The 12,681-nt window shown below is 36.3% G+C and overlaps 1 protein-coding gene across 24 annotated transcripts in view; it reads left to right on the top strand.

Annotated features, from left to right (window-relative positions):
• The window catches only part of MGA (MAX dimerization protein MGA), a 132,071-nt gene that overhangs the window by 63,417 nt on the left and 55,973 nt on the right, over window positions 1-12,681 (top strand). For all 24 annotated transcript variants that reach the window (XM_019725430.2, XM_019725431.2, XM_019725434.2 and 21 more), the window contains exons 3-5: window positions 6,335-7,280; window positions 8,083-8,161; window positions 8,277-8,372. In XM_019725430.2, coding sequence (XP_019580989.2) covers window positions 6,335-7,280; window positions 8,083-8,161; window positions 8,277-8,372 — 1,121 coding nt within the window. The remainder of the gene's footprint in view (window positions 1-6,334; window positions 7,281-8,082; window positions 8,162-8,276; window positions 8,373-12,681) is intronic.

The following is a 12,681-nucleotide window of genomic DNA, read 5'->3' as shown; positions in this document are numbered from 1 at the left end:
TTCATGTGCTTACTGGTCATTTGTGTATCTTCTTTGGAAAAATGTTTATTCAAGTCCTTTGCCCATTAAACATTTTGTTTTTGCTGAGTTATGGGAGTTCTTCATATGTTCTGGATATTAATCTATTATTAAATTAAATGATTTGAAAATATTTTTCCATTCTATGAGTTGACTCTGGTGATACTGTCCTTTGTGCCCCTCCCCTTATTTGCCTCCTCCCCCCCCCCCCCCCGTTCAAGCCGTTGTTTCTCAGTCTAGTTGTGTAGGACACAGCTCCCTGGCCCATGCTGGTATTAGGAGCCTTGCGCTCCTCCCACTGAAGCAGTCAGTCGCCAGTCGTCGGTCAGCCACTCACAGCAGTTCACAGCAGCTCATGATGGCTGCCGGCCACTCGTGCTGGCCACCAGCCGCTCACGCTGGCCCGCGGCACACTGTAGCCCACAGCAGCACTCAGCAGCTCGCGGCAGCTTATGCCAAGCTCTGGCTGCTCACGGCAGCCCAGCCCCAGGGAGAGCTGTTGTTCGCAACCTTAGCTGTAGAGGGTGCGGCTCACTGGCCCATGTGGGACTCCAACCAGCGACCTCGGCGTCAGGAGCCCGGCGCTCCAACCACCTGAGCCACCAGGCCAGCCCGATACTGTGCTTCGTTGCACAAAAACAAAAGGTTTTAATTTTGATGAAGTACAATTTTTCTAAATCTGTTGCTTGTGCTTTTGGTGTCCTACTTAAGGAACCATCACCAAATCCAAGCTTACAAAGCGTTCCCCTTGTGTTTTTCTACTAAGAGTTATGTATTAGCTCTTAAATTAGGCCTTTGATCCATTCGAGTATTTTTTAGGTATGTTATAAAGTAAGGGTCCAATTTTATTCTTTTGCATGAGTATGTCTAGTTTTCCCAGCACCAGTTGCTGAAAAAACTGTCCCTTTCCTATTAAACGGTCTTGGCACTCTTGTCAAAAATAATTTAAATATGTATTTGAGGGTTTATTTCTGGGCTTTTTATTCTATTCCATTGTTCTGTATGTCTATTCTTAAACTGGTACCACAGTGTTTGATTCCTGTGCTTTTATAGTAAGTTTTGAAATTGGGAAGTGTGAGCCTGCCAACTTTGTTATTATTGTTCAAGATTGTTTTAGTTATCTGGGATCCCTTGAAATTCCATATGAATTTTAGTATGTATCAGTTTTTCTACTTCTGAAAAAAGCACCATTGGGATTTTCATAAGGATTACACTGAATCTGTATATTGTTTTGGGTAGTGTTGTTACATCAACAGTATTATGTTTTCCAATTCGTTAACATGGGATATCTTTCCATTTATTTAGGTCTTTAATTTCTTTTAGTAATACTATATAGTTTTCAATGTAAAAGTTTTTTTGCCTCCTTGGCAAAATTTATTCTTAAGTATTTTATTCTTTTTGGTGCTATTGTAAGTTGAGTGGTTTTTAAAATTTCCTTTCTGAAAAGGAAATTTCTGTTTTATATTGCATATTGCTCAGTGTATAAAATATAACTGATTCTTCTATGATTTTTGTATCTTGCATCTTTGTTGAATTTGTTTATTCACTAACAGGTTTTTTTTCGTGTGTGTGTATCTTTTCTACATACGGGATCATGTCATTTTATGAATAGAGATAGCTTTACTTTTTCCAATTTGAATGCACATTATTTCTCTTGCCTAATTGCTCTAGCTACTATAACTTCCGGTACTATGTTGAATAGAAGTGGTGGAAGTGGGACCGCAGTGGTTATAATTTGCATTTTTCTAATGATTAATAAAGTTGAGCACTTTTTTATGTACTTAGACCATTGGGAGTATTCAAGTGATCATATATGTGAGAGTTTGTTTTTGTATGTTTTTTTTTTCCCCCTGGATCAGTTTGTCTACCTTAGGCCAAAGCCACATTGTTTTAATTAGTATAGCTTTGTAATGGTAACTTCCTGACTTTTAGATTCCGTGTGGTCTTGCCCTACTCCACTTCTGTGGTAAGGCCTTTTTCTAAAATTAGTCGTTATTGGTTCTTATCTACTTTGATATATTTATTATTTTGTCTCTTGATGGTATCCAATTTATTACTCATATAGGTTGTTGAAATATCCTTTCCTTCAGTTTTGCCCTTGTCAGGCTTTTAATTTTTTAAAAGGAAACTGGATACTGTTACTACGCTGTTTAATTCTTCCTGGTCTACCTATTGCCTTAAATTTAAAGAAAATTTTAAGTAAAACTAGTACTGTTCTTTTTCAACTCCAACCGCTATACTCTATTTCAGTTCTGATACTGACAACCCAGAGGTCGTGTCAGACTCTACAGGTTTAAAGACAAGGTCTCTGGGAAGACTATCCCTGCTGCAGAGGCCAGCCACAAGTAGGGTCCCCAAGCTACCGGGACTTCTGACAAATTGACTACAAATACGGGGGTTCCCATGAACCCCCTCAGGTTCACTAATTCAGTAGAACGGCTCAGAACTCAGGAAAGCATATATGTAGAACAGTTTTATTATAAAGAATACAGATTAGGACAAGCCAGATAAAGAGACATGTAGGGTAAGGTCAGGAGGGTCTCAAATGTAGAACTTCCATGTCCTCTCCCCAGGAGACACATAAGGTCACCCTCCTGGTTGGTGATGTATTCACCACCCAGGAAGCTCCACTGAGTTTTGGCGTTCAGTGTTTTAGTTGGGGTTTTGTTAAGTAGGTGCAATTGGTTAAATCATTGACCTGGTGATTGAACTCAATTCTCCAGCCTCCTTCCCCTCCGTGGAGGTCAGGCTATTTATGTTATAAACTCCCCAAACATTATTTTCTTTAGTCAATAGCCATTTAAAGAAATACAAGAAAAACAGTCGTACTGTTTACTCGTGTATTTACTTTTTCCTGGGTCTTTTCATTTGTTTCTGGATTCATTTTCATGTTGGTTCATTTTCTATCAGTCCAAAAACCTTGAGTATTTTTTTTAACTTTGGAAACAATTGAGATGTAATTCACCACCATAAAATTCATCATTTTAAAGTGTATAATTCAGTGGTTTTAGTATATTCACAGAATTGTACAGCCATGACCACAGTCATCTTTAGGACATTTTCATCACCCTCCAAAAAACCCTGTTCCCTCTCCTAGTCACTCTCCATTTTCCCTCAGTCACTTTTCAACCCCACCTCAATCATATGCAAACAACCACCAGTCTCCTTTTTGTCTCTGGATTTCCTTATTCTGGACATTTTGTAGAAATGGAATTATATAACATATGATCTTTGTGCCTGGTTTCTTTTACTTAGTGTGTAATGTTTTCAAGGTTATTCCATTTTGTAGCATGTATCTGTACTTCATTGCTTTTATTGCTGAATAACATTCTGTTGTGTGGATAATACCACATTTTATTTGTCCATTCATCAGTTGATAGACATTAAGGTTGTTTCCACTTTTTGACTATTATAAATGTTGTTATGAACATTTGTGTACAAGGTTTTGTGTGGAAACAGATTTGAATGTTAATAAGCCGATTCTTTCCCCACTGAATTGTCTTGGCACCCTTGGTAATTGAAAATCAGTTGTGGGCATTTATTACTGGACTCTAAATTCTGTTCATTTGCTCTGTATGCTTAGCCTTATGCCAGTATAACACTTTTGATTACTATAACTTTGTAGTAACTTTTAAAATTGGGACGTGTGAATCCTCAGAGAGCTTCATTTTTATTTTTCACGATTTTTGGGGGTCTCTTTTTTTTTAAGTTTCACGTGAGGGGGGTCTCTTCCATTTCCATATGAATTATATAGGACCAACTTGCCATTTTCCACAAAAATCCCAGGTGGGTTTTGATAGGGATTGTGTTGAATCTGTAGATCACTCTCAGGGAGTATTGCTGTCTTATCAATATTAAGTCTTCTAGTATGTAAACATGGGGTATTGGTCCTTTTATTTAAGTCATTTTTAATTTTTTTCAACAGTGTTTTGTAGTTTTGTGTGTACAAGTCTTAACACTTCTTTGGTTTAGTTTATTCCTAAGTATTTTATTCTTGTTGATGCTAGTGCAAATGGAATTATTTTCTCGATTTTGTTTTTGACTTTTATTCCTAGTGTGTAGCAATCCAGTGTTTTTGTGTGTGTATCGATTTTGGATCCTGCAATCTTGCAAACTCATTTATTAGTTCTAGTAGTTTTTTAGTGGATTCCTTAGCGTTTTCTATATACAAGATCACGTCATCCATGAATGGAGAATTTCACTTCTTCCTTTAAAGTCTGGATGCCTTACTTATTTTTCTTGCCTGATCACCTTAATAGGACCTCTTGTACAATGAGTGGCAGTGGTGAGAGCTAACATTCTTGTCTTGTTTCTGATCTTAGGAGGTAGTGTTTCCTGTACAATCTAATTTGAATTGCCTCAGCTGTCTGAAAATGTTGTCAGCTTGAAGACTTTTTTTGGTAGATCTAGAACATTGTTAGGTTAACTCTTTCAATACTTTATGATGGGTGTCATTCCATTCTCTTCTGGCTTACATTATTTCCAATGAGTAGTCAGTCTGTTGTTTTTATTGTTGTTCCTCCAGTGTAATATTTTTTTTTCCTGTACTGCTTATAAAATTTTTCTCTGGATTTTAATTTTCAGCAGCGTGATCTTTGTGCGACTAGGTATGACTTTCTTTGTATTTGTTCTCCTTGGTGTTTGCTGATCTTGGATTTGTGGGTTAAAAACTTTCACTTTTGGAATATTTCGGTTCATTTTCTCTTCAAATGTTTCTCCTTTCTCCTGCCTTTTTGGAAGTGCAGTTACTAGTATGTTAGATTATTTGATGTCCCACAGGTCTCTGACACTTTCTTTTTTTTTTTTTACCCTCCTCTGTTCTTCAGTCTAGTGATTTACTTTAGTAAATTTCAGCTCACCTCGCATTTCAGATATGTTAAGGGTGGGATTGGACTCCTCTCTCTAATAGGACCTTGGGATCTAAGCCCTGGGAGAGACTACAAGTTCTCTGTTTTTGGGCCAGTCTTGCTATATCACTGCTGGTTATTTTGCAGAAATCTCTTGGAGGATAATTGGTGGGAGTGAGGACTAGTTTTCTATTTGGAGTCTCAGATTCTAGTCTGCCCGCACTTAGGCATTGAAAATTTTAACTGGTTTCTCTGGGTCCCAGCAAAGATCCTTTCCCTATAGCTAGCTGCTTTTTTCTCTGTTCACTGGTGCTTCAGGCAGTGTAAATGCTACTCAGGGTTGAAAGCAGTAGCAATCTGTGGTCATTTAGAGAAGGCTGGTTCCTCTCTGGAATTCAGTTCATTTAGACTTATTTGTATCCAGAGGTCTTCAATGGCTTTAAAGAAAAATAGGGTTTTTAATTTATCTAGTGTTTTTTCATTGTTACAGAGGAAGTGATGGCCTTTGTGATCTCCCACATTCTAACTGGAAATGAAAGTCCTTCATTGAAGGATTTTCGAGTTAAGGTCAAGATCTTAAGTAAGTTGTACCTGTAACAAGTAACTACACATTGATGTAATGGTTGCTTGTGCATATTTGAGGTAAAGGAAAGATTTACAAACCAATGACTTTAATTGGGTTAGTGAGTAGTTCTAACACATCTTCAAGATACATTGGTGCAGTTTATGTGCTTTCAATGGTTAATTGGGAGGATGGGGAAACTAAAAAAAAGTGTTTTGTTTTTTTTAAGAATTATGAACACTGAATCTACCTGGGTCATATGTACTTGCTTTCAATTACCCTACCTTTTTATTTTGGAAGAATTGGTAGATTCTTTGTAGTGAAAGTGACTTCAGTTTTAAAGTTAAAAAAAATCATCTGGCAGTAACATGGTGAATATACTAAAAACTACTAGTAGGTTGTACATTTTTCAGTGCTTAAAGTGTTACATTATATGAAGATGAATTTTGTCTTAAAAAAAAATCAGGCAGTTTGAAAAGGCCCTGCCTGATTTGTATTGCAATTCTTAATTGTAATTGACATTTGTTTGCTTTTATTGTCAATTGTTAATCCGTGTATGGGTTTCTAGAGTTTGATTTTGGGTTCGTGCCAGCTGACTTTCAAAATTAAGTTCATTAGAAAAATAAGTGTTATAGCATGCTTTTTGACTCAGTGATAAGAGAGTTACTTGTTAAAATTTACTCTTTATGACTCTGTCAGTTTCTCACAAAAATTGAGGGAAATTTAAAAATGTGATGTTAAACTGCTTTTGAGATTTTTGTTATGTTTATACAGAGTGTTTCATGAGGAATGGCTCATGAAATCTGATGTGTCACTTGGTTTCCAAAAATCTTTTTTGTTTTTCCTTCCTGAGTCTCATTTATGGAAAGTCCTGTCCTTTTTAACTCTCCCTCCCCTATCTCTCCAGACTTGTTACCAACAATTTTGAAGACAGCTCCCATGTAACATCACCGTTAGATCCGAATGGAGCCTTCAATGTTGTCATTAAAGAGGAGCCTCTAGATGAATATGACTATGAACTTGGTGAGTTCCCAGAAGGGGTCACTGTGAAACAGGAAGAGACAGATGAGGAAACAGATGTATACTCGAACAGTGATGATGACCCCATACTAGAGAAACAGCTAAAGAGGCACAATAAAGTTGATAACCTCGAAGCTGACCATTCGTCTTCTGAATGGCTACCAAATAGCCCATCAGGTGTTGCTAAAGCTAAAATGTTCAAGTTAGATGCTGGAAAGATGCCAGTAGTCTATCTGGAGCCCTGTGCTGTCACCAAAAGCACAGTGAAGATTTCTGAGCTCCCTGATAACATGCTTGCCACGTCTCGGAAGGAGAAATCTGTGTTGACAGAATTAGACTACTTGCCTGCGTATATTGAAAATTCCAATGAGACTGACTTCTGCTTAGGCAAGGAATCAGAAAATGGTCTTAGAAAACATTCGCCGGATCTGAGATTAGTCCAGAAATATCCCTTACTTAAAGAGCCTCAGTGGAAATATCCTGATATCTCTGACATCATTAATACAGAAAGAATACTTGACAATTCGAAGAGTTCAGTTGGGGACTCATTTTTAGGAAAAGAGGACTTGGGCAGAAAGAGAACAGCTATGCTTAAGATTTCAACAGCCTCCAAGACTGTGAATACTAATCAAAATGCCCCTCCAAGTGTCACTGGAAAAAGAGGAAGGCCACGAAAATTGAAACTCTCTAAGGCAGGGCGACCACCTAAAAACACAGGAAAATCTCTAACTGCTACAAAGAACACTCCTATGGGCCATGGGAGTACCTTTCCAGATGTGAAGCCTGATCTGGAAGACGTGGATGGTGTTCTCTTTGTTTCCTTTGAATCGAAGGTAAGATTGTCATTTCAGCATTGTTTCTAAGGCCAAATAGTCATTCTTGAATTGTATGCTGACTGATAACTCACTTAGAATCTATTTTGTGTGAATGCATCCATTACGTGAGGGGTTGTGCATGGGGAGTTGAGTAGCTCCCAAATATTTGGTTTAGTTAATAGGCATCACTTAAGATATTTTGTTTGAAAAATTATGTCTGCTATGATCTCAGTTCATGAGTTTTTTGCATTGTGTAGCTGGAATCTAAAAAATCTTCAGATCTTACTGGCATTTTCATTATTATAGACTTTAAAAAGACATAAATAGATGAAAAATTTACTGACTTTTGGTTAGTATCACCTGATCTTTGTCAGCAATAGCAGAGTACCATTGGAGAACCAAATGTTAATAGTCTTATTTATTGTGCTGTCTTACACATCGATAGTTTATTTTACTCCAATTCTTCAACTAGATTGTTTTTCTTTTAGATTTTTATAGAAGCCTAGTTTATAGTTCTGAATTGGCTACATAGAGGTTGAATTCTTTCTATCTGGTCTTTTCTGCCCTTCTTGTTAATTGTGTAAGCTGTCTTGAGTTAAGCTGTCTTTACATGGGCTTTAAGAAATCGTTCTGCAAATTGGCATAAATATAGTTTTAGATCAGTTAGTTGAGTATATTATATGCAGATTTTTTGCTTTCTTCCTTTCTGATGTAGAGCATTCAGAAAATATTGAAATGTATCAAAAAGAAGAAAAAATGCTCTTGATTTATGTTTAAACTTTTAGAAGTGATATGAGTTACATTTTTCTTTTTAATATAGGAAGCTCTAGCCATTCATGCAGTTGATGGGACAACAGAAGAACCCTCTAATCTTCAGTCATCAACCACAAATGACCCAGGTATTATATAATGATATAAAAAGAGATATTGGGGTTGGCTTCTAGATGTGGAAGATGCAGTGTTCATTTTTCTGTAGTATATACACTATTTTATCATTTTTTGTCTTCTGAGTAGGTTGCAGAGCAAGAATTTCCCAGTTGGAAAAGGAATTAATAGAAGATTTGAAGGCCTTGCGACACAAGCAGGTGATACATCCTGGTCTTCAAGAAGGTAATATTCTCTAAAAAAAATATATATATATGCAAGCCAATTGTAAAATTTTGTTCTCTTACTCTTTCACTCTTTTCTCCCTCCTACCCACTTCCTTTATCTCCTTTTTCTGTTTCATTTCTTTCAGTGCCTCTTTCACCTTGTATTTTTCTTTTCTTTCCGTCCATGATTTTCCCCCCTTCACTAAAAACATGTCTAGGTCTTTTTTACCCTAAGAGAAACTATTCTGAAGATATTGTCTTATGCTTGTGAAGCATAATATCTATCTTATGCATTAAAAAAAAAGTATGATAAGAAAGTGGTGTTTTTTTCTCTTTTCTTCACTTTCTTATAACACATCATTTCCCTCCCACCCCATTTCTCATCTTTTAAATTTTGGTTGCTTTTTGTTTCTGTGGCCTTTGTTTTGGGGCGGGGGGATTGGGGAGCGTCCTTCCTACTTACATACTTAGTAATATATTTAGATGTATAAATGGAAGAGTAGTTTTCTTTCTCGTTTTGTGGCTGTAAACATTTTATGTATTGCTTGGGATTTACTTTAAATTTTTCATTATCTCTTATTTTGCTATAATAGATTATCTTGGCTTTAATTACATTGCTTAGTCCTTTTTTTAAAAAACAGTGAAATCTGTACTTATTGCTATTATAATAACCACTGATTTTCCCGTTTGTGCTGTAAATAAAAGATTGTAAGCCGTGTCCCAATTTTTAGTTTCTTATATCTTTGATTTTAGGTGTGCTTCTTGGAGTAATTTATTGAGTTTTGATAGTCAGTTTTCTTTTCAAAGGATTGTCTAGCTGATTTATATAGTAGATCATTTATATGAGAGTTAAAGCATTATATAATAAACAAAAGGTTGATTTATAAAATAATCAATTTCTAAGTCAAATTGTAATAGTTGGAGCACTTTTGCTTTAATGTGAGCCCACTTTTGTTGGACAGTGTGATCCTAGAGTATACAAATCTCACTAGTGTGATGAGGACTGGCTACTGTGGATTGTAATGGACAGTCACAGTCACATCATATTAGTCTTGCTGGTGATAACATTTGCTATCATTTATTGTCAGCTTTCATTTCTATTTTATTTAAATAATGTTCTCTTCCCCTATCAGTTAACGTATCCTTGATCTTTTTCCCACTCCTACTTCCATTTTTTTGTTAGTTACGTACTCTGGTAATGTATAAATATTGTAACATATTGTGTTCTTTCAACCTCATCCCCAATTTGCTTTAGTCTTAGTTATAAAGTTAAATATATTCAGCTATCCCTGCTAGTGCCTTTGCTCTGGTTTGTTTGCCTATTATTTTCTGGTTGGCTAAAGTTTGAGTTTTTTCCTTTATAGACATTTTAGTCAAATTTGTGATTTTTCCCTTTGTGTAATGGAGCTTCAAAGTCAAATGCTTATGAAGACTAAGTAGGAAACATAAATAAAGTGAAATTAGCCTGAATTTGTGGATGGGTTGTACTCGGGCGGGCTGGAGCACAGGTGCCTTTTTAAAGGGGCAGCCACATTGGTGAATTGTCATATGGGAATGTGGGCCCAGTATTTTCAGAAATTTCAATTGTTCAGTAGAGGCTGAAGTCAGTATTTTTATGTAATGTCTCTCAACTTTTAAGTGGTACCAGCTGATACAAGTTATTTGGGCAAAGCTTTAAAAACAATGAACCAAACAAAACGTGTGTGAGCCATCCGTTTTCACCTGCTATACAGAGTCTGCATTTGCTGTCATGTTTTACTTAATCCTCATGTTGTTAAGATTAATTCAACTGCATTCTTGCATAGTTTTTATAGTTTTTAAACAGTTGAATCTGTAATCCATATATGGCACTTACTTTTCATAAGGTGTGAGGTAGAGTTCTATTTTGGATTTTTTTCCTCTATTTTATTTTGGCGGATGTCACCCCCTTCTCCCAAACCTTAACTTTTTAAGACTTACAACTTCAAAAGAATAAGTTAATTTAGCTAAATTTTTTATAGTAATTGAGTAATACCAACTTGGTCTTTGAAGATAATATTCTTGCAGATCCCTGTCTAAAAATTGATGCTTGAAGTAATTTGTTAAATTTCAATTCAATAATGTCATATTTATCTTTATATTAGCTGTAGCGTTTTATTATTCTTTAGAAAATAAGTACTTAAAATATTTTTGAGTTGAAAAAAGCTTGAAAAACTTGAAAAGCTTTTAGAGCTTACTTTGAAATTGTGAAAAAAAAATGTTGATTAAGCCAGGGAAAATGTTTTAATTGTTGGTGGTGATAGTTTTGTTGCTAAAATAAAATAAGGTTCTTCATTTTGTTTTCCACAGTACTATATTGTTGTATCTTCTGTACGGTCTTTACTACTTCCAAACTGATTTATTTTCTAAGTCTATCCATCTGAAATTATCATCTGTTTTTGAACTTTAAAGGTACTTTTCTAAAAGCCTTTCTACTTCATTGCTACCAAGTCAAGTCTATGTCAGGTTTTTTTTTTAGTTTTTTTTTTAAAGATTTTATTGGGGAAGGGGAACAGGAAGGACTTTTTTGGGAAACAGTGTATACTTCCAGGCCTTTTTTTTTTCCCCCAAGTCAAGTTGTTGTCCTTTCAATCTTAGTTGTGGAGGGCGCAGCTCAGCTCCAGGTCCAGTTGCTATTTCTAGTTGCAGGGGGCACAGCCCACCATCCCTTGCAGGAGTCGAACCGTCAACCTTGTGGTTGGAGAGGATGCACTCCAGCCAACTGAGCCATTTGGGAACTCAGCGGCAGCTCAGCTCAAGGTGCTGTGTTCAATCTTAGTTTCAGGGGGCGCTGCCCTCCATCCCTTGCGGGACTCGAGGAATCGAACTGGCAACCTTGTGGTTGAGAGGATGTGCTCCAACCAACTGAGCCATCCGGGAGGCAGCTCAGCTCAAGGTCCCGTGTTCAATCTTAGTTGCAGGGGGCGGAGCCCACCATCCCTTGGGGGACTCGAGGAATTGAACTGGCAACCTTGTGGTTGAGAGCCCACTGGCCCATGTGGGAATCGAACCGGCAGCCTTTGGAGATAGGAGCATGGAGCTCTAACCGCCTGAGCCACCGGGCCGGCCCAATGTCAGTTTTTAAATAAACCTTTTAACTTTAGGTAAGTTTTATTATCTTCAAAGACCAGATTTGCAGAAAAATTGGGAAAATAATACAGGCGTTCTCATTTATTCTATACACAGTTTCTCCTATTATTAACATCTAATAGTGGAGTACATTTGTTGCAGTTAGTGAACCAGTGTTAATATATTATTAACTAAAGTTTATGTTTTATTCGTATTTTCTTAGTTACCTCTTTCTGTTCCATGTTCCCATTTAGGAAATCACATAACATTTAGTAGTCATGTCTCCTTAGGATCCTCTTGTCTGAGATAGTTTCTCAGACTTTCTTTGTTTTTAATGACCTTGACAATTTTGAGTACTGGTCAGGTATTTTGTAAATGTCCCTCGGTTGGGATTTGTTTGATGTTTCATGGTTAGACTGGGATTATATGTTTGTGGGAGGAAGACCACAGAAAAAAGAACTATTCTCATCTCATTATCTCAAGGCTACTTATTATCAACATGATTTGTCACTAAGAGATTTGTCTTTTTTCCTCCATTTGTTTATTCAGTCTTTCATTTATATTAATATGGACTCGTCAGTTTTAGTGTTAAATTTCTTTATGACAGTCTCTCCAGGGCTCTCTGCCTCTTCCTTTTTAATTATCTAAAAAATGTGTGTAGTGTTAAATCAATAGTTAGCTGGAGTTTTTCCACATATACATCAGCTTTTCTGTTCTATGTTGGCTAGTTACATAGATGTTTATTCTTGAGTGTGTTTTTGTGGATACTTTATGTTTCATTGGGTTTAGCTAGAGGCAGGCATTTTTTTGCTGGAGTTTATTATCTTAGCTGACTTTAAATCTAAAGGTTATTTTTTTTGAGTTCTATCTTTACGGGTCTTTTTTGCAATGGTGTGATATACGTATATGTTCTAGAAAATATCTTCTAATATGGTGAAAAGGCAAAAACATTTAGGAGTATAATTTTGTTTAAACTGTCAACTGGAAAGGATTATGTTTTTTTTTTTGGATACGCTTTCTATGAATTATTTAACTATCTAATTTTACGGAAGCTAAATTCATTCATATGAAACCAACTAAGTCTAGATCTCATGTATCTAACTTGGGGAAGGATTTTCTTGCAGGGCAAACATTTCAGAATAGTCTAGATAAGCTAATTAGGAATAAGGAATTACTTTGAAGAATGTTTATGTGCCATTGACCCCTACTTTTAGGGCTTTTAAAAATTAATATGTATATTT

This window comes from Rhinolophus sinicus, linkage group LG03 (genome assembly GCF_036562045.2).
Source record: "Rhinolophus sinicus isolate RSC01 linkage group LG03, ASM3656204v1, whole genome shotgun sequence".
Taxonomy (NCBI): Eukaryota; Metazoa; Chordata; class Mammalia; order Chiroptera; family Rhinolophidae; genus Rhinolophus; species Rhinolophus sinicus.
Note: the sequence above shows the minus strand (reverse complement) of the source record. Positions and strands in the feature narration are given on the sequence as shown.